Source organism: Dasypus novemcinctus, chromosome 7 (assembly GCF_030445035.2).
Source record: "Dasypus novemcinctus isolate mDasNov1 chromosome 7, mDasNov1.1.hap2, whole genome shotgun sequence".
NCBI lineage: Eukaryota > Metazoa > Chordata > Mammalia > Cingulata > Dasypodidae > Dasypus > Dasypus novemcinctus.
Window position 1 is genome coordinate 12088899 of NC_080679.1, and position 21257 is coordinate 12110155.

The 21257-nt window shown below is 54.6% G+C and overlaps 1 protein-coding gene and 1 pseudogene across 1 annotated transcript; both read right to left on the reverse strand.

Annotated features, from left to right (window-relative positions):
- Nucleotides 1–4305: 4305 nt before the first annotated feature.
- On the reverse strand, nt 4306–4823 carry LOC101429377 (peptidyl-prolyl cis-trans isomerase A pseudogene; annotated as a pseudogene).
- A 4642-nt stretch (nt 4824–9465) lies between these two features.
- Nucleotides 9466–10762, reverse strand: TEX44 (testis expressed 44). Its single transcript, XM_004447069.3, has one exon. The coding sequence runs from the start codon at nt 10739–10741 to the stop codon at nt 9596–9598; it is 1146 nt and encodes a 381-aa protein (XP_004447126.2). The 5' UTR covers nt 10742–10762; the 3' UTR covers nt 9466–9595.
- Between the last annotated feature and the right edge of the window lie 10495 nt (nt 10763–21257).

The window sequence follows — 21257 nt, forward strand, 5'->3', positions numbered from 1 at the left end:
ACCCCATCGGACTGCCCCGTTTCCTGTGCCAGTCTCGTTTCCTCCCCGGGCCCCAACCTGGGTTCCTGCTCTGTTAACGAGGGGCAGGTGGCCGCACGGACCGTTTGCCTTCTGCCCCCTTTGGCGGGGCTTGGCCACCTGCCTCGGGGAGGAGGCCTTGGGCCCTGCGCACTCCACGGCTCCCCTCCCCCTGTTCTCTCTCCCTCCACTCGTGGGCCTTCCGGCCTTTGTGCTGTGCCATTCGTCTCCTCTTACTGGGGCTGAGGTGGCTGCTGCGGGAGAGGGGAGAGGCCGTGGACAGGACAGGCCGGTCACCCTGGGCTGAAGGGAGTGGGAGGGGCCTGCACAGAAGCTCCTGCTGTGAGCCTGTTCTTAGGGTGCTCCAGCTCCCTGCTCATCGCTGTGTCACGCCAGCAGATTATAAAAGGCTGAAGCCTGAAGCCCAGAATTCTGTGCAGGGGCCGGGGGCAGTCTACCACCATGCTCCTATTTTGCTCTGCCTCAACTTACCCGTCTACGGCCCAGGGTAATTCTAACCATCTCCTCTTGCCAGAGAGCTTGCTTATCCTGTTACATTCAGTGTGGCAGAGGGCATCCCTGGGAGGTGTTTTTCCTGGACCAAAAGCTGCGTTTTGAAAAGTAATAACAAAATACAGGAGGTTAGCAGCACAACCAATTTTTTTAGGTGAATCCTCTCTCTTCATTGGCTGACATTTAAAATTCAGAAATGCAGAGGAATATTTTTCAGTCCATGGAGTTGGGGGATACACTTACGGATACTTCAGAACTTTCCAAAGCCGGTGGTCAAAGGGAAGTTTCTGATTGTGTGACACAGGCACGCCCAGGTGTCAGCCCCGGTGTCGTGGCCACACCCCGGGCCTCACAGCCTGTGAGTAGGCCTGTGTTTCTCTTTCTGGCTCTGGGCTAACATCTAACACCTGAAAGGCAACTGCATCTGGAATCCCCGCCTGTTTTTGTGGGAGAGGCGACGTTACCTGCTGGGAGTGTTCTGGGGGTTAGGGCGGTGCCACCAGCAGTGGGGACTCGGGAGCCAGAAGACAGGCTGCCTCCTGCCCTCCTTTCCCTCTGTGGGAGGGGTGGGGCAGGGCACAGGGAGAGGCAGGGTGGCCCAGGACTCAGGTTCCCTGCCCAGGACAGAAGCCCGAGGAGAGGCAGTCACTGGAAAGGTACAGGAGACTGCGAGGTGGAGAGTCCTTACAGCTGAGTCCCTGCCAGCAGTGTCCCCAAGACCAGTTCCGCGTGAGTCCTGCCTGGTCCAGCCCATCCCCCTGGTTTGTGCCCAAGCAACTGCACATTGAGTTTCCGTGGCTTCCAATTAAGGGACTGAATTACAAATTTGAATGTGGTTATAGGGGACATTTTAGGTTGTATATATGTCACTAAAATAAAAATTTTGAAAACAACATAGGCCTGTCCATCATAAACAGTCAATCCTATAATAACCCATGGACTGTAGTTATTAATACAATTATATTAATATTCTTTCATCAATTGTTACAAGTATAGCACACTATGCAAGGTGGGAACTCTGTACTTTATGTGTTTTTCTGTAAACCTACAACTTCTTTAATAAAAATGAATAAATAAAAAGCAGTAAAAATATATAATAATGGGGGGTATATATGGGAACTCTATTTTTTGCATGATTTTTCTGAAAACCTATAACTTCTCTAATAAAAAGAAAAAGAATCCTGATTCAGACACAGACAATGCAGGAAACCCCGAAGAAAGAAGAAAACTGAATTTTGTTACCTGCCCACCTTTGAGTACTAGCTATTTTGTTAACATACGCATTATTATTTTTTAATAAAGTTTTGTGGAAGTACATCATTCACACATGAACATACATAAACAATAAGTGTATAGTAAAGTTTGTGAATTTACAAAAAACAAAATAAAATGTGCATGTCATCCTACAAGGTTCCCATACATCTTCCCACCAGCAACACCTTGCACTGTTGTGAAATACTTGTTACAGACTATGAAAATGCATTATCAAAATATTACTAACATAGCCCATATCTTATATTTGGTATATTTTCCCTCAAACCCACCCGATTATTAACACCCTTATGAGTATTATATATTTGTTATAGTTCACAAGAAAACGTTCTCATATTTATCCTGTTAACCACAGTCCATCTGCCACCACAGGATTAGCTGTTACACAGTCCTGTGCTTTGTACAACCCATTCAAAGTGTCCACTCAGTGGAGCGGGTGTTGCTCAGTTGTTGAGCCTCTGCTTTGCATGTATGAGGTTCCCGTTTCAACCCCCAATACCTCCTAAAACAAAACCTCATTTTCATCACAGACTTGTGCTGCCATCACCTCAATTTTAGTATGTTTTCATTATTCCAAAAGGAAAAATCCCCTATTCCCTTATACCCCCTATTATTGTCCCTTAGAATTGAAATATCTTCTTTGCCATTGCTGCAAAAATATTACAGCATTACTGTTAACTATCGTCCATAACTTACATTCGTTATAATTTTCCCGTGTGCCACCATATTCTTAACGTTGTGTAAAAGAAGAACTTTCTTAGGTTTGTATTACTAACCACAGTCTTCACCTACAACTGAAATCACTGTTATACAGTCCCTAGATGATTCTCCAGCTTCCTTTCAATTGACGTTTACATCCACAGCCTACCCCTTTCATCCACAATCTCATTTATAAATCAAGTGTTAGTAATACTCACTATAATGTGCTACCATCAACCCTAATCATTTCCACACTTTTGCAATAAACTTTAGGCGGCGGACTTGGCCCAGTGGTTAGGGCGTCCGTCTACCACATGGGAGGTCCGCGGTTCAAACCCCAGTCCTCCTGGACCCGTGTGGAGCTGGCCCATGCGCAGTGCTGATGCACGCAAGGAGTGCCCTGCCACGCAGGGGTGTCCCCCGCGTAGGGGAGCCCCACACGCAAAGAGTGCACCCATAAGGAGAGCCACCCAGCGCGAAAGAAAGTGCAGCCTACCCTGGAATGGCGCCACATACACGGAGAGCTGACACAACAAAAAGAAACACAGATTCCCGTGCCGCTAACAAAAACAGAAGTGGACAAAGAAGATGCAGCAAATAGACACAGAGAACAGACAACCGGGGTGGGGAGGGGGGGAAGGGGAGAGAAATAAATAAATAAATCTTAAAAAAAAAAAACTTTATTAAAAATTCTACATACATTGAGCATCAGCTCCCATTCTCAACAGACATACTATTTGCCAGTAACCTATTCTCTAGAGTTTACTTCCGTGAGTTTACTCATCATATTTAGTTCATTATTTTTTTATGATACAGCCTTGGAAACTACACACCATCTTTTCCACAAAATATGCATTATTGCTCATAGCATACTTGTGAGACAAATGGAAGACCCATTTTACAGATGAGAAACTAAGGTTTGGGGACATTAAGGCACTCATCTAGGGCCGCAGGGGGTCCACTGCTGCAGGGCTCTCCTGGGAAGGCCAGCTTGCTTCCAGGCACAGGTTCAGCGAGTACTCGCTGTCTAGGGACCTCGCTGGCCCCACCCGTTTGCAGGACATCTTGGGTCCTTCCTGGGACTCTGGGCCTTCTGTGGTCTGCGTCTCAGATCCCTGCTGTACACACGCTGCTGTGGTGCTCAGCTCTGGCAGGGGCTCCAGTTGGGAGGCTGTGCCCCTTCTGATCCCCCAGCCTTGTTTCTCAGAGCTGCCTAGGGGCAGTGTCCAGCCTCACCCGGCTAGTGGGCTCTTGAGTTAACGTGCCCGAGCCCCACTTCTTCCTTAGTAACCGCCAAGCTCAGGCCCACACAGCGGGGCGCGGGCGGCGGCGCCTTCCGTCCAGCAGAGGGCGCGTCCCCCATGCTGAGGGCGTCTGCAAGCCCGGACACAGCCCGAGAAGGAGGGCTACCTCCTAGCCCCAAGGACCCCAGCCTTTCCTTTTAATATTTAAATGTGCACGTAAGACCTTAGTTTTTTCACTTCTGTCTTGGGAGACTGCTCTAGGATTTCTTTGCAACACAGTATTGATGGAATCCGTGCCTCCCGCCAGCCAAACCTAAAACCCTACAGCGATCACACGCTGATTTTTTTTTTGGTTGTTGTTGTTGTTTAAGGTTTTTATTTCATAATCATAAATTTAACTCTGCAATCCAGCTATACCTGGAAGGAAGGGCAGGATGACTGGAACCCAAAGAACTGCAGCAACAGCACAAAGATGATAGGATACTGAGAGCAGCCCAGGGGTGGTAGGCGCTCTCCTAAGAAGGAATGGTCTGGTGGTTAAGACAGAAGCCAAGTCAAATTAGACTTGTCCACAGTCAGCAGTTGTGAGCTTTTAGCTGGTCTCGCCGTCCCTGGACCCAAAGCGCTCCACGGCTTCCACCACATTCATGCCTCTCTCACCTTGCTGAAGGCCACGTGCTCGCCATCCAACCACTCAGTCTTAGCAGTGCAGATGAAAAACTGGGAACCATTTGTGTTGGGTCCAGCATTGGACATGGACAAGATGCCAGGTCCCGTGTGCTTCAGGATGAAGTTCTCATCATCAAACTTCCCCCCGAATATGGACTTGCCACCAGTGCCATTATGGCGTGTGAAGTCACCACCCTGGCACATAACCCCCAGAATAATTCTGTGAAAGCAGGAACCCTTATAACCAAATCCTTTCTCCCCAGTGCTCAGGGCACGGAAATTTTCTGCTGTCTTTGGAACTTTGTCTGCAAACAGCTCGAAACAGATGCGGCCCAGGGGCTCGTCGTCGACGGCGATGTCAAAGAACACGATGGGGTTGACCATGGCTGCGCAAGGGACTGCGGTGGCGACGGCGGCATCTGCAAGGCCACACGCTGATTTTAGCCAATCAGCCACACAGCCACAGACTAAACAAGCATATTGTTGTCCTTACCAAGCAAGTCAAAATACTGACAAAAATTTAATCTTTTTAAACCATCCTCAAACTGGCCCCCACATTCTTTTGCTTCAAAAGAGAAATTCTCTTGACACGTTTCCCATCATCTGAATTTATGAGTCCTCTCCCAGCTCAGGTGGGATGTCACATCAGCCTGCGTGTCACAGATCGGGGTCCCCAGAATGCCAGCTCTGAGCAGGCTTTGGGTCAGACAGTTTATTCCAGAGCACACTGGGATCAAGCCGTGGGGAGAGGAGACTGAAGCCGGAGCAGGCAGAGGGGGACAGGAGCTGTGGCACAGACCTGCCAGCCCCAGCCGGCCCCCCGGAGCTCTGGAGCTGGCACTGTCGCAGGCAGGCCCCCGTGGCAGGCCTTACACTCACACTCAGAGCAGTCGCCGGCCCTCGGCGGCTGACGCCATCCCAGAAGGGGCTGACGGCATGCCCGGCAGCTGGGCGCTCAGGCCCTCCCCTGGCCCATCACCGTGTCCACCACGGGGTGAAGGCCGCAGCATCCCTTCCGACACGGGCTCAGCCAGGCCCCTGCGAGGCTCGCATGTTGGGGCGCCGGGCCTCCCCACTGGCTCTTGGCCTGACCTAAACGGTTAATTGAGCAGAACCGCTGATTACGGGCTGATCTCTCCTGGGCAGAATGCACATCCAGAAAGGTGCTTGTGGCCCCAGAGACACGCTGGTTGTTGTCAGGCACCTCTCCAAATATAATCGGGAAGGCGCTGAGCAGCAGGCGCCCTGATCTTCCAGTGCAGGGGTGCTGCGCTTTGTAGGGGTGAGGTGTGTGTTTCTCATGGCCTCCGTACAGCCACCCCATTCTCTATGCCCTAACACGCCGCCTCTGTCCCTGCTTCTCTCCAAGAGGGAGCCCTCCATCAGTACAGTTCTCATCCCTCTAACGCCGTCACCCCCGGGCCTTGAGGCTCACGGCCCGCAGCGCGCTGCATCACGCCCGCCTCGCCGCCTGCTCCTGTCCCCTGGGAGCCGCTTCTCTTGCCTGTGAAATGGGGCCTTTCCCCAAGCCCCTGTCCTCCAGCTCTTCCCTTCTTGCGCTACATTTTCTCCCGCGGCCATCTTTTCCTGAGCGGTGGTTCACCCGCTGCCCTGTGGTAGGCTCCCCGGCCCTGAGTGTGCAGTCCCCCCGTGGGGAAGACCGGTCGGCAGCCGAGTTAGTGACCCCTCGGCACAGGGGCCGGCCAGGAGAGCCAGTCCAGCGGACACCAATTTGCTGTCCTTCAGGGCAGCACGACGCTTCGGCCAGTGGCGGAGGCCTCGGGTTCAAAGCAACCAGTGGGGAGTGGCTGCCAAGGCCTTCCGGGAGCGCTGGGAACTCAACCCGAGGCAGGGTCAGGGGGTTCTCTGGACTTGGCACCCCATCCCTGGGCCTTGCAGAGAGCCCTGCCTTCGTCACATGGCCATGCCCTCCGGGTGTCAGTTAACGTGAGCCCCTCATAGATGCTTCAGTGGTGGAAGGGGGAGCTGGCTTGCCACTTTTAAGATCAAGGACCACTACATGAGTCAGATTTACCTCAGATTTACCTCAAATTCAACATTTCTAAAAGCAAACACAGCATGCTATCCCCTTCCTCAGCGTCCGCCACCCCCTTCCGCCGACTCTTTCCCTGTCTGACACCACAGTTCTAACCACCCAGGCTCAACCACTAGGGAATCACAACCGTCGTCGTCCTGGTGCCTGACTCCAGCTGGTCTCTGGCAATGTCTTCCACCCATTCCCTCTGCTGCCCCCCACCCACTGCTGGCCCTGAGTTCCACAGGTCAGGTCTGGGCCATCTCGTGGAGAGTCCACCACGGTCTCCTTGCTGCTCGGCCTTCGCACCTGCGCTTCCTTCTGCCTGGTCCCTCTCCACCCCGGGGGCCCACCCCAAGCCTCTGCCAATGTGTGGCTTCCCCACCCCCATCTTTGCTCCTCACATACTAAGGCTGTGTGTGCCCTTGGCACACGGCCTCATCCGTCCAGCTCTGAAGTAACCATCACGGTGATGGCTGATACTGCCATAACTTCATGCCAAGCACTGCTCTAAGCACTTGACTCATGGACTTGTTTAATCCTCACAACAAACCTTGGCCTTAGGTTCTGTTATCATCGTCATTTCTCAGATGAGGAACCTGAGACACGGAGAGGGGAAGGTAACACAGCTAATAGGTGGTAAATCCCAAAGGCCATGCTCTTTACACTCTTCTGGCTTTAACACACAAAACAGGGTTTGTCCAGCAGCCTTCCTATGCGGAACCCCCAATTCTGGGCTGGCACCAGCCCCAGAATTGGGTCTTCTGTTCCCACGGCCTCAGTGATTGGTTCAGGGGTGGGTGCGGGAGCCGAGCCTGGCCCAGAGTGTCCTCCCCCAGGGCTCTCTGGCCAGAGCCAGAGGAAACAAGCGTCTCTCTTTCTAGGAAGGTGAGCCTGCCTACCTGAGAAAGGAGCCAGCAGTTCAGGGAGCAGAGCTGGAAAAGCAGACAGCACCTGAGGACGTGGTCGAGCCCTGGACTCAGGTTCACCTGCACCTGCCAGGTGGGTAAGCAGGAGCCGGCTAATCCCCTTACCGAGTTTGGTTTCCATCCCTTCCAAATGATAGTTCCAATGCAATGCCGTGTTCCCTGTTTAGTCTCTCTCAGCCTACAGCTCTCAGCTGCGCCAGGCACAGAGTGGATGTTCAAAAATACATGTTGAAAGCATGAGCGGGTACCAGGTGGGGCTGACCCTGGCCGCCTTTTCTCCTCTGTCATGGCCACATTGAATGGCTCTGTCTGTCCTCCCCCAACCACCCATCATGCCGGTGACAACTCTTGCTCCCGCTGCCCCAGTATGGGGGATGCCATCTCCCCTCCCTTTTAAGGTCTGACTCAGTTGCTTCTCCAGGAGGCCACCGTTTACTGGGATCAGAATGGACCCTCTCACACCTTGGCATTTTCCTTTCTTCTCATGCAGGCCCTTTTGCTTCCCTGCAGGGGGACAGTGCACAACTCACCTTCAGAAGGTGGCAGCTCCTCGAGGGACAGGGCCAGACAAGGCTGGTGGTCTTTGCCTCCCTCAGGGGCCTGGCACGAGTCTCCTGCAAAGCCAGGTGGCAAATGTCTGCCTCTGGCGCTCATGCTGGTGACACCAGGAGGCGGCGTGAGGCTCGGCCACCAGTCGCACTGATGTGTCTGTGCTAGCTATTGATTCACAATTTGAGAAACACCCAAGTAGGGCAAACAAATCCATCAGTGAGCTGGTTTCAGCCCAAGCGTGCGCATTCAGAGACTCTGGCAGGGGTGGGGACTGGCTGGATCCCCAGGGCGGCTGCGGGGGGGCGGTGGATGCCATGTACGGGAGGCCCCCGGCCGGGGGCAGGAGTCGGGGCTGATGTCCACTGAGTCACGCCGCCAGGTGCGGAATAGCATCCAGCCAGAGGGTGGGCTGGTGGCCTTCCAAAGCTCCCCCATGTCCCCGAACCCCTCTCTTGCTGACACCTTCCACCGTGAGCACAGACAAGAAGAAAAGACATGTCTACACTGCTGGGTCTAGTGTGGTCAACTTGTCCTGCCTTGCCAGGGGCTTTCCCGATTTTAAATCAGAGAATCCCACAGCCCCAAAACCTCCTCCGTCCCAGGCAAAACGGGACGGTTGGTCCCCCTGCCTAGACGGCTCTCCCCACGTGGGGCCCGTGGAGGGCCAGCCTGGCTGGAGGACAGGAGGGACAGCCGCTGAGCGGCGGGAGCGTGTGACGGGCCGGGCACTCGGCGTTTTGGCCTGCCTTGCCGTGCTCAGGGCACCAGGGCGCCGGGCTGTGGAGTTACCATCTGTGTTTTCCAGGTGAGGAGACAGGGAGAGCCTTTCCCGGTAAGCACTGGAGCTGGGGTTTGAGCGGATCAGGGCTTGGTTCTCCAGGAATGCACTTACCTGGTGCAGCATCAGCCAGGGTCCCTTATGCCGGCTCCGAGACCCCTGCGCCCTGTGCCCTGGCCCTGCCCAGCTCTGCTCTTCCTGCACATTTGCCATCTGTTTCGGGTTGGATTGTGTCCCCTCAAATGATAGGATTTTAGGTAGCTGTGAATCTGACTTTATTTGGAAATAACTAATCACAGACATAATTAGTGGAGGCCAGAGGGACGAGGGTGGGCCCTAAACCCAGGATTATTGGTGTCCTTAGAAGAGACACAGACACACAGGGACAAGGCCATGTGTCGACAGGGGCAGAGCTTGGAGAGATGTGGCTATGAGCCAAGGAGAGCCAGGGGCTGCGGCCATCCCCAGAAGTTAGGAGAGGCGAGCAGGGATCTCCTCTAGGGCCCAAAGAGTGAGCACGGCCCTGCTGAGAACTTGATTTCAGACTCGTGGCTCCAGCGCTGCGAGAGGCTCCACTGCTGAGGGTTTAAGCCCCGCAGTTGCTGGCACTTGATTCCCCTGGCCAAGCCCCCGAGCCCCAAATGGGACAACCCGAGCAGCCGTAAGGGACACCGCTCTGCTCTCGGAACCCCCCCTCAGCCCCCTCCTGTCTCTGCCCTATTGCCCACTTGCACGGACAAGGGATAAGGCTGGCGCTTAGTAAATAAACGCTCGCTGGTGATTTATTGCCCAGTCTGGGCGGGGGTGGGCGAGGGAGCAGGTGTGCAGGTTGCTGGGGTCCCCGGAGCCTGCTGAGCCGGGCCTTCGGGGCTCTCTGCGTCCGGGGCTAATCGCGGTTGTGGCCCGCAGGGGCCCTGTGCGCGGCGAGGAGGCCGGCGAAGAAGCGCGCGGCCGAGCGCATGCCCTCCACCGTCCTCCGCTCGACGGCGCCCAGCAGGTTGGTGACGGAGCGGAGGGTCGAGCCGGTGCCCGTGGCCAGCCCCGAGGAGAAGGCCGCGCTGGCGCCCCCCAGGATGCTGGACACGGAGCGCAGGCTGGGCCCCGAGCCGTGCAGCAGGTCGGACACGGAGCCGTGGCCGGAGCTCAGGAAGCTGGTGGCCATGCCCACGGTGGCGTCGGACCACACCAGGATGTCGGCCAGGGAGCTGATGGAGCCCTCCCCGCCCCCCAGCAGGCTGGTCATGGAGCGCATGTAGCCGTTCTCCCCGTCGGCCAGGTACAGGCTGGAGTCCAGGGCCCTCCTCCCCAGGGCCACCTCCTGGGAGTCGGGCGAGGGGGGCGCGCTGCCTACTGGGGTGGGAGGGTAAGACCAAGCCCGCAAGTCTTTCGAACCGTCCACCAAGTTCACGTCCAGCACCCCCCGGGGCTCACTGGACGGCGAAGCTTCAGCCTCCAGGTTCAAGGCCACAGGTTCCTCCGGCTTCTCAACAGCCTCCGCGTTGCCAGCGGTCTGAGTGTCAGGCTGACCGTGGGCGTCCACAGCTTTGGGCAGCTGGACAGCAGCATTGAGGGCAGGTGGAGCTAATTCCGGCTCTCTGTTGGGGACCCCCCTGGTTTGTGGGGTCTCTTTCTTATCCAGGGCTTCGTGCTGCAACACCAGAAGACTCTGCGCTGTCTTTGGACCCAGGTTCTCTTGGGGTGGCCTGCCCCGCTCGGGGTTATAGAGGCTCGTGGATGTTTTCAGAGCCATCAGGGGCTGGTGGACAAGCTGAGAGGCCATGGCCCCTTCAGGCTTCTCCTTGCCGAGCTCTGGAACCACGTCGCGCCTGTTGTCTTTGTCCTCCGACGTGGCCGCTGGGACGGAGGCCTGCCTCACATCCTGCTGGTTGGCTGGCGCTGCGGCCCCGCTTGCTGTGGGGACGTCCGCCGGGAGGGGTCCCTGACCGGGGGACCCCCGTGTTGGACTGTGAGGGGTGCCATCCTGTTCGGGCTCCTTGGCGGCTCCAGCCTCTCCCGAGAGCACCGTGCTCATCTATGCCCCCTCTGCCCACTTGTGGTGGTTCAAGGGAGTGGCCTCAGCTCTGCTGGGCTCACTGTCCAGGTGGTGAGGTCACAGGGGGCTGTGGGCAGCTGGTGACGTCACAGGCACCTCAGAGCCTGCATCCCCAGCCTTGGGAGCAGCTGCCCAAGTGGGCTGAGCCCGCAAGACAATTTAGAGCCGAGTTTGCAGATATGGAAGCAAAGAGCACCAAGTGTCTTGCAGAAGGTGAAGGCATGGGTGCAGGTGCAGCTGCAGATCAAGGGCCCATGCGGGGCCATGCTGGCTGGGACTTGGCCAAATGAGAATGGGAGGCAGGTGCCAATTTATACTCAATGTTTATAAGGGGTGCTTCCCTGCAACACTGTCCACCTGGCGACCAGGACCCACATTTGTCCTGTCTTTCTAGAGAGCAACAGTTTTCTAGCAGGGGTGACTGGGTTTAAGTGAAGGTCAACGGTCAGGGCACCTCCTGGCCCTGACTACCTGTGGGATTAACCTCTTTTTTTGACACAATGTGAACAATATCTATCTTCCCCCTGCTTGGCTGGACCGGGAGGGTGGATGATAACAAAAGATCTGCAAAACGCTGAGTCTTCCTTGGAAAAGCCTAGATCCAGATAAACCTACTTGGGATTATTTCTTCCTTAAGAAGGTGGTTGAAGAGGAAGGTTCCGGTCCATTGTGTCTCTGCTTCCCCCGGGGTTGTCAGCCAAAATTTAGTGGCTGCTTATCATGGATAAGAGAAGGAGCTAAGCATCTTATCCTTCCAAGGGCCCTATGCTCTCCAGGTAGGTATGAATCTATGAGTATACCATTTCACACATGTGGGGGCTGAGCCCTGGCACTAATAAGTGACTTTCTCAAAGTCATGCTACAAAGAAGCACTGAGTGTTGGCTCTGAAGCTTCTCCACCACTTCTTTTCTTTTTTTTTTAAGATTTATTTTATTTCTCTCCCTTTCCCCCCCTGTTGTTGCCCTCTGCATCCATTTGCTGTGTGTTTTTTTGCATCTGCTTGCATTATCAGGCAGCACTGGGAAACTGCGTCTCTTTTTTGTTGTGTCATCTTGCTGCATCAGCTCTCTGAGTGTGTGGCGCCGCTGCTGGGCAGGCTGTGCTTTTTTCACGCCGGGTGGCTCTCCTTGAGGGGCGTGCTCCTTGCACGTGGGGTACCCCTACCCAGGAGTGCCTTGGTGTGGCACAGCACTCCTTGCATGCAGCAGCACTGCACATGGGCCAGCTCACCACACAGGCCAGGAGGCCCTGGGGATTGAACCCTGGACCCTCCAGATGGTAGACGGATGCTCTATCAGTTGAGCCACATCCACTTCCCTCTCCACCACTTCTTATACGCAGGAGTGATACCAAAAAGGGCATAAGTGAAAGGGTGCGGGCCCCTTTCCAGAGGCTGCGATGAGTTCTGACACTACCCATCTAGAGAAAGGCCAAGTTCACAGGTTAAGGGCACAGTCCCCACAAAACTGCCCTCCCATCAGACACCAGCTGCAGATTTTGGGGTTTCGAGGGCCACCGTCACTGCTGACAAACTGGCTATAAATATGGCTACTCCCTCAGGCTCAATAATTCATTAGAATGGCCCAAAAACTCAGGAAAGCACCATCCATACAATTACAGTTTTATTATAGCCGAAAGGGTACAAATAAAAAGGAGCCTGGAGAGACCACAGGGCGAGGTCGGGGAGGCTCTCAAAGGCCAGGCTTCGGGTGTCCTCTCCCTGCGGCATCAGGAGGCGTCACCCTCCCGGCCAAGGTGTAGGATGATACTGGAGAAGAATGCCAACCAGGGAAGCTCACCCAAGGCCCAGGTCCAGAGTTTACTACCCTTGCTTGGAGGTGATTGAGTGACTCATCGGCCATGTACTTGACCTCCATTTCTAGTCCCCCTTCCTTCCTGGGAGGGCAGGCTGAGATCACGTGGCTCGAAACCCCAATCTAATCCCATGTTGGTCTTTCTGGCTTGATCAGCCCCACCCTAAGACTACAGGGTGGGGTGCGGCTGGAAGGGGAATGGGGGACTATTGCTTAATGAGAGGCTATTTGGGGTGATGGAAAAGTTGTGGTCATGGATGGTGGTGATGGTAGCACAACCATGTGAATGTAATTAACACCACCAGATTAGATGCTCGAAAGAGCTTAAAATGGGAAATTTTATGTTGTATAAATGCTACCACAAGAAAAAAACAAATTAAATCCCATAGAAGCACAACACAGAGGGAACTCTAATGTAAATTAAGGGTCATTAATAATAAAATTATAATAGCATTGGCTCATCAGTTGTAACAAATGCACCACATTAATGCAAACCGTTAATCACAGGGAAAACTGTGTGTCGAGGAGGGATGAGCTCCACGCTTTCTGCATGATGTTGCTGTAAAAGGACAACTGCTCCAAAAAAAATTAAGTCTATTGAAGACAAAAGTCTATTGAAGAAAAAAAACAAAAGACTAGCAGTAGCCTGTGCTAGGAGTCCGCAGGCCCCTCCCATCTTTCCATTGAGGTGCCTGTCATTTGTCCCTTGATCCTCTGCCGCACCTATCGTGGGTGGTGGAAATCATCAGTGTGGAGCACCCAGAGAGCGTGATACCCCTCCAGCCTTGTCTTACGGGGAAACAGACCCAGAGCAGAGCTGGTCAGGGCCCACTCATTAGGAGACCCAGGGAAACAGGTCTTCCCCTGCTTCAGTACATGATCGCGAGGGCACCTGGTGCGAGAAAAGGCCACACGTGGAGAAGGGTGGAGTCAGTGGATTGCAGCAAAGTGGGGCAGAGCCTTGACGGAACCGTACCTGCAGCCACCCAGGCTCCAGACTTCCTGCGATAGGAGGCGATCTGTTTCCAAGCTGTTTGTTTCAGCGAGTTGAGCGAGTTGAGAGAAGGCATCCTAAGGAAGAGCAGCCCTAGCCTTGAACCTGAGCCGTGGAGGCCCCAACACCCTACCTCCCCTGGATGGTCCTGGCTCCCCCAGCTGCTACGGCCACTGCCTGGGATGCAGACCCCTCCATCCCGAGGCCTCTGCCTACACTGGTCTAGAAACACTCCCCCCCCCACAGGGTCCTTCTCACACCCACCCCCAGAGTCCTCCTGAGTGCTGGCATTCTGCCAAACATCGCCCCGGATCAGTATCTCAAGGCTCATCATCCAAAAACGCAAAAGCTGCCATTCTCCCAGAGCCTACGCTAACGAGCAGAGAACGGATAAACCAGTCCAGTCCGTCAACATCACCTGTCGTCCCCAAAGAAATGTCCCTATCCTGTCCCCCAGAACCTGTGAATGTGACCTTATTGGATAAGGTAAGGATCTGGAGTAGTTTAGTGACAGTTTGAGATTATTTCTGAATCCCCTAAAGACAAAGAACATGTTTGTAAACTAACCTATTCCTCTGAGTGTGATACGCTTGGATTGCATTAGGTTCAGCTGAGCCATCTTGATTAAATTACCTGTTAAGATTAGGGCTTTGATTCCACCACTCAGGTTGAGCCCCCACCCCTTGGTGGGTTATATAAACAGACACTCACTCAAGAAGACACAGATTCACCAAGAGTAATGAATGTTCCATGATGATGGAGGAGGCTGTTGTTATGGGAGGAGTGGGGTGAGGGGGGTGGGGGGGTATATGGGGACCTGATATTTTTTTGAATGTAACACTAAAAAAAAGTAAAGACAAAAAAAATAATAATAATAAAGAAGACACGAGGAGAGCTTGGTCATGTTTGATCCTGGGGCCGGGGGGAGAGAGGGGCCGTTAGTCTGCTAGCTGACAGCTGACCTTGGGAAGATGCTGAGACAGATACAGGAAATCCTGAGAGACAGCCCTGACCTGGAGAGAGAGGGCTTGGAGCCTGGAGGGACAGGAGGGACAGGGTGCAGATCAGCAACCATCCTGCTTCAACACTAGGCAACTGACCTGGGGGAGAGAGCAGCCTTGAGCTGGACTCTTCAGGGCCTCAGAACTGGAAGCTTCCACCCCCAATAAACACCCTTCATAAAAGCCAACAGACGAGACGTCGGTACTTTGCAGCAGCAGCCCTTTGGCCCACTAATTTAGGCGGGCCCTGAATCCAACCACAGGTGTCTTAGAAGAGAAGAGGGGTTGAGCCACAAGCCAGGGGGGCTAGTCATGTGACTCTCTCAGGGTGGGAGGGGGGCTGCTCCCACAGCCCAGGCACGCCTGGGCCCCCAGGGAAGAGTTCCCCAGAGCCGTCCAGGGAGCGTGGCCCCCTGGAAACCTCCATCGGGGACTTCTGCCCTCGGGGACTGTGCGACCATAATCTTCTCTTGTTTTGAGCACCCCGCCCCCTTGGGGCCGTTTGTTGCAGCAGCGGCAGGAAACCACAGCCCCCAGCAACCACGAGGACCGTTTCTTGCGCCTCCACTCGCCGCCGACGCGCTGCGGCTCTTTAATCCCCCCGCCAAGGCCCCTGCCGCCGCCCCGGCCCCTCAGCGCCCGCCGCTGCCGCGCCCTGCACGCCCTGGGATGGGTGCCGGCAGCACAGTCGCGGCTGGCGCGGGTGGCCCAGGGCCCCCCCCCGCACGCCCCGGCACCCCGGGCCGCCCCGGCGTGTGGGAGCCTGGAGCGCGCGGGAGCTCGGCCGCCGCCATGGCGCCTCCTCCAGGACGCCACCGGGGCGGACCCGGGAAGGGCCCTCGGGGGGTCGCCGAGGGGTGGGCCGGCTGCCCCTCCCGCGGCTCAGCCTCCCCGAATCCCAGCGCTCTCAGGGGGACACTCCTGATGCCCAGCCTGCCCAGAGCGCGCACTTGCTGGGTGGCCCAGAAGCTTCACGAGATCGGGCGCCGTTCGCAGATGGTCTGGGAATTCTCCCTGGCACTCAGGCCTGGATTTGTTTGGAAGGAATAGGTTAATGAGCCCCAGGGGGTAGGGGCCGCGACCCCCAGGGCATTCTCGGGTTACAGACGCCTGTGGCTCCCCGGCTTTCTGCGGAGCGCCGAGGGGCGTGCGGGGCCTCTGCTGGCAGGGGTTGGCGGGGGAGGCAGCGGCGCCGTCCAGCGCCCCGACGTGCTGCAGAAGGGGTGAGGATTTTGAGGTTCCCGGGAAGGCAGGAGCTCGAGGTGACTGCCCCGGCGCCGCCGCCAGGGCCGTGCGGGAAGGGGAGGAAAGGGCAGGCGTCCCTGGGGGATGGGCAGTGGGACCTGGGGAAAAAGAGAGCCCGGGGGAGTTTTTAAGTTGTTTGCCTCCTGGTCTCCAAGGTAAACCCCTCACCTTCTCCACAACGTGAAAAATCTCACCTGGGTCGTCAGCGCTTTTGGGTGCGTGCTGGCCACCAGGGGCTGCAGGACCGGGGGGAGGGCGGCCTTCTAAAGGTGGCCTTGGGGCAAAAACCGAGGCTGCCCTTGGCCAGAGGACAGGGACGTGGTCAAGTCTCTGCGACAACTCCGGGCTAGGGTCTTGCCTTCACTTGAGATGGATTAAAGAGGAAAATGCAAGGCGAGGAAGAGCGACTAAAGCCTTAGCAAATGACAAGAAAATACTTGATTTGGCGGTGAAGTACCTTCTAAACACACAAACGAGTAAAGACAGTCCAAAGGGGGAAAATACCATTCAAAAAAACTCTCTAAAAATTTTAAGAGGGAAACCACCGACTGGGAACAAATACGTGCTATAAATACAACAAAGGGACAAAGGGTTAATATCTGAAGATATTAACAGACTGACAAGACAATATTAACTACCCAGTAAACCTCTATGCAAAAGATGGGAACAGAGAATTTACCCAAAAAATCTAGATAACTAATAAATACGGGAAAACATTCCAATTTATCAGTAGCTAAAGACATATAAGAAATAAAATGTCTTTAGGTAGTGGGATTGTAATTGATTTAATTAAAACAAATTTTTTTTGGCTTAACTGCATTGTGTAATTTTTCTTCAATAACATTAATTACCTGCATTACAAGAAAATACTGAAAGTTAAACACACTGTTAAGAGATGTTATCAAATAACAGCTGAGTGGCCAGCGTCTGCTAGCTACTAACGTCACCATCAAAGACTTGAGTCATGGTGGGATCAGGGGCAAATTTTTTTTTAAGGTACTGGGAACCGGGGATTGAACCCGGGACCTTGTATGTGGGAATCCAGCACTTGGCCGCTGAACCACATCAGCTTCCCTGAGTTGGTTTTTCCCTTTGTTTTACTTGTTGCTCATTTGTTTTTTTCAGGAGGCACCAGGAACCAAACCAGGGATCTTCCAGGTGGAAGGTGGGAGGTGGGAGGTGGGAGGTGGGAGGTGGGAGGCAGGAGCTCAACTGCCCGGGCCACATCTGCTCCCCATAGGCAATTCTTTTCTTTCAGGTTTTTGTGGCTTCTTCAACATATGCAATGGATTTGCCCTTTCAACAATGAGTGAATGTTACTTTAATACTTAGAACAAATGAGCAAGTTAAAATAAATTCCTTCTTCCTAACTTCCCAGAAGCCTGGGATTCCTGGGGCCCACCCAAACTCCCACCCCCCTCTCCAAAACAAAGGGGGTGATTCAGCCCTCCCCACACTGCCCCAGCCCCTCTCTGATGGCTCTTCTAGCCCCTCCCCACCCCCAGGTTTGGCGCTGCCAGCAGCTGTGGAAGGACTCAGGATCAATGGGGGCTGCCTGAGGGGCTAGGGAGGGGGGCTGCCCTGCACCCCGATAGGCCTGGGATGGGGGTGCCCTGAGGGGGCTGTGGTGCAGGCCAGCCTTGAGATTGGCCCGGAGGTCAAAGTGTGGTCCACCTGCCCACCTGTCCCTCCCTCCAACCTTCCCACATCCTCCTGGGTGTCCACGTGCATGGGCTTAGACTCTCAGATAGAGGGTTGGCAGGGGTCAGCTTGCAAAAAGAAATATCCAATCTGAGAGACAACTCACCAACCTGCTACAGCACTGCACAGAGGGCCAAATGCCTCCTTCCAGAAGTGTGCAGGTCACCGGCACCTGGGAAGTGGCAAGGTGTACAGGCAGGGCCAAACCACGGGGCTTTGCCCTTTGCCCTCAGGCTCCCTCACTCCTCCTTCTGTTCCAGACTACCCAGCCCCAGGGATCGCCGGTCATTTTTAATATTTTTAAAAATATTTCTTTTATTTATTTCTCGCCACCCCCTTGTTATTTGCACTTGCTGTGTCTGTTCGTCTTCCTTGTTTCTTTTTCCTTCTTTTTTATTATCTTTTTTTTTAGATCACACAAAATGTTACATTAAAAAATATAGGAAGTGGGAAACTAATGTGGCTCAACCAATTGGGCTCCAGTCTACCATAGAGGAGGTCCAGGGTTCGATGCCCAGGGCCTCCTGGTGAGGGCAAGCTGGCCCACGTGGCAAGCTGGTCCACATGGAGTGCCAACCCATGCTGGAATGCCGCCCTGTGCAGAGTGCACCCCCCAGCATGGAAATGCACCCAGCATGGGAAAACCACCCTGTGCAAGAGTGCCGGTCTATGCTGAGAGCTGGCACAGCAAGATGACGCAACAAGAGACACAGAGTAGAGAAAATAAAAGACATAGCAGAACAGGGAGCTGAGGTGGTGCAAGAGAGTAATCGCCTCTCTTCCACTCCGGAAGGTACCAGGATTGGTTCCTGGAGCCACCCAATGAGAATAGAAGCAGACACAAAAGAACACACAGCGAATGGACACAGAGCAGACAATGGGGGGAATGAAGGGGAATGCGGGCGAAGAAACAAAATAAATCTTAAAAAAAATAGTTTATTTATTAAAAAAATATATATATATATATATGAAGTTCCCATACGCCCCACTCCCCACACCCCCCACTTTTCCCACAACAACTTCTTTCATTAGTGTGGTACATTCATTGCATTTGATGAGTACATTTTGGAGCACTGCTACATAGCACGGATTATAGTTTATGTTGTAGTTTACACTCTCCTCCAGTCCATTCAGTGCGTTATGGCAGGATATATAATGTCCTGCATCTGTCCCTGAAATATCATTCAGGACAACTCCAAGTCCCGAAAATGCCCCATAGTCACCTGTTTTTCCCTCTCCCTGCCTTCAGCAACTCCCGTGGCCACTGTCTCCATATCAATGATACAATTTCTTCCATTGCTAGGGTCACAATAGTTCTATAGTAAAATATCAGCAAGTCCATGCTAGTCCATATTTTATTCCTCCATCCTGAGGACTGTGTTTTCCTTGTTTCTTTAGGAGGCCCTGGGAGCCGAACCCTGGACCTCTGAGGTGGGAGGAGGTGCCTAATGGCTTGAGCCCCCTGTGCTCCCTCAGCTGGTCATTTCCATGCAGGGGGCAGAGCTTCGCGCTGCCCTCGTCCCTCCTGCTCACAGCCGAGGCTGGAGCCGGCCTGCACTCTGCACAGAGCCTGCTCCCTGCTTCAGCCCGGGTGCATCCGGGCCCTCGGGATGGCCTGCGCCCCCGGGCCCTGGCTCCCTGCTGCCCCCTCCACACGGAGGGAGGGTCGAGGGCCCCTGCCACCTTAGTGCCAGTGTCCTCAGGGTCACCGCTCCGAGGGACAGTTACTCACGGAGCCTTAGCACTAAACCTGCGGTTTGCACCCTCGTTTGGGTCAAGAGGGAGTTATTTTGACAGGCGAGAGGAGCTATGGACTCCCTGCCCCAGAAAAATGCCCACTCCCAGGCTCCTGGCGCCCCACCTCGAGGAGTGGAATGGTCTCTGGTGCCCTGCATTCTGGGCTCTGTGGATCCCTGAAACTCACCTGCTGTGCGAGGTGTAGGCGAACAGGGTCGAGGGCAGGTGGAGGGGAGGGCGGGAGGGGCGCGGACCAGATGGAATGGCACCGAGGCGCGGGAGGAAACCCCGTGGGAAAGCGGTGGGAACACCCTGGCTGAATCCTGGGAGACGAGCCCTGAAGGGAGGGGGAGGTCACACTTCCTCCTGGAGGCCGTGGGAGCGGGGGAAGGTTCTGGGCAGGAGAGGCAGGGAGGGAGCAGGGCTTCGGGAAGGCTTTGGGAGGAAGCCTCAAGGGCCCACCCCATGCGCCAACCTGCCCGTGGGGCCACTAGGGATGAGCTCTCGGGTTCCCAGAAAAGATGGCCCTTTTCCAGGACAAGGCACAGAGAGCAGGGTCAGGAAGTCCAGTTAAACGCTGCGGGAAGAGAACAATAGCCCTGACCTGGCCAGAAGGAGAATGTTTATGGGGGGATGCTCAGCGAGGAGTTGGGGCAGAGAGGAACTGGGGAGCCTGCCTCATCACGGGGAGCCCGCGCTCTCCCCGGCTGGGCCGTGCCCCCCAACAGGGTCCCACTCCCTCCTGGCTGCGTCCACACTCACCCAACAACCTCGTTGTCCTGTAGCTTCTGCTGTCCGTTGACTCGTAGCCCCTGACCACCTGTCCACCTGGAACCGCAGGGTGTGATCTTATTTGGAATAAGGGTCTTTGCAGATAATGACCCTTAGATTTAGGGGGGGCCCTAAGCAGTGGCTGGTGTTCTTGTATGCGAGATGGGAAGGAGACCTGAGCCAGGGAAAGGGAGGGGAAGGCCAGTGGAGACCAGCACAGAGCCAAGGAACGGAGTGCCGCAGCTACGAGCCAAGGAACGGCAAGGGTTACCGGAAGCACCAGAAGCTAGGGGAGAGGCAGGGAACAGGCTTTCCCCCACAGCCTCCGGGAGCAACAGGCCCTGCCGACACCTCGTTTCAGGCTCCTGGCCTCCAGAACGGTGAGACAACTGGTTTCTCTTGCTTGAAGCCACCACGTTTGTAGAAATTTGTTGGGGCAGCCCTAGGAAACAATGCCGTGACCACAGCTGTCCCAGGCGTCAACAACGAAGTTCACGCTCAGATACCTTCGGGAAATACTGTTGAAGCACAGGTGCCTTTGCTGAGAAATTTATTAGATGACTTTCATATACTAAAGAGCTTTATTAGTCTCCAAGGGTGGCTGTCAATACTGAACACAGCATTTCCCAAAAGATCGAACTCAGGAACCTTTACGTCATGGGACTGGTGTTCACCCCAACACACCTGGAGAACCGCGTGTCGAATTGCCTTGACCTTGATACCGGGGATATTGGGGAGGGGGCAGTGTTAGGTGGCAGGTGCCTGACATCTATCCCTGCCTGTGAAAGAATGCCCTTGGTGGTGGCAGGAAAGGAGAGAGCATGTAGGTATATTTTTTAAAGGTCACAATATTTCGCAGCTCCTCTCACCAAAAGACGGAGTCTATTTCTCGACTCCTCGAGTCAGGGCTTGGCCATGTGGCTTGTTTGGCCCATAGGCCAGTAGCCAACGTGCTCTAAGCGGAGCTTTAAACAGCGTCTGTGCTTTGGGGCCTGCCTTCTCTTGCTCCTTTTGGAGACCAGCTGCCAAGTGGAGCAGCCTGGCCTGCCTGATGATGAGATGAACGTGGTCCAGTAGCCCCTGTCGCCCCAGCCAACTGCCAGACACCCGCGCGAGGCCATCTGGGACCGGCTCCAGGCCCACCTGTCACCTTGCTGCACCTGCAGCATAAACCCAGCTGAGGCCAGTCCAAATAATAATAATAATAACCGTTGCTTCAAATTACTATGTT

Coding starts and splice junctions, on each gene's coding strand:
- TEX44 (XM_004447069.3), bottom strand. CDS start 10,741: ATGAGCACGGTGCTCTCGGGAGAGGCTGGAGCCGCCAAGGAGCCCGAA.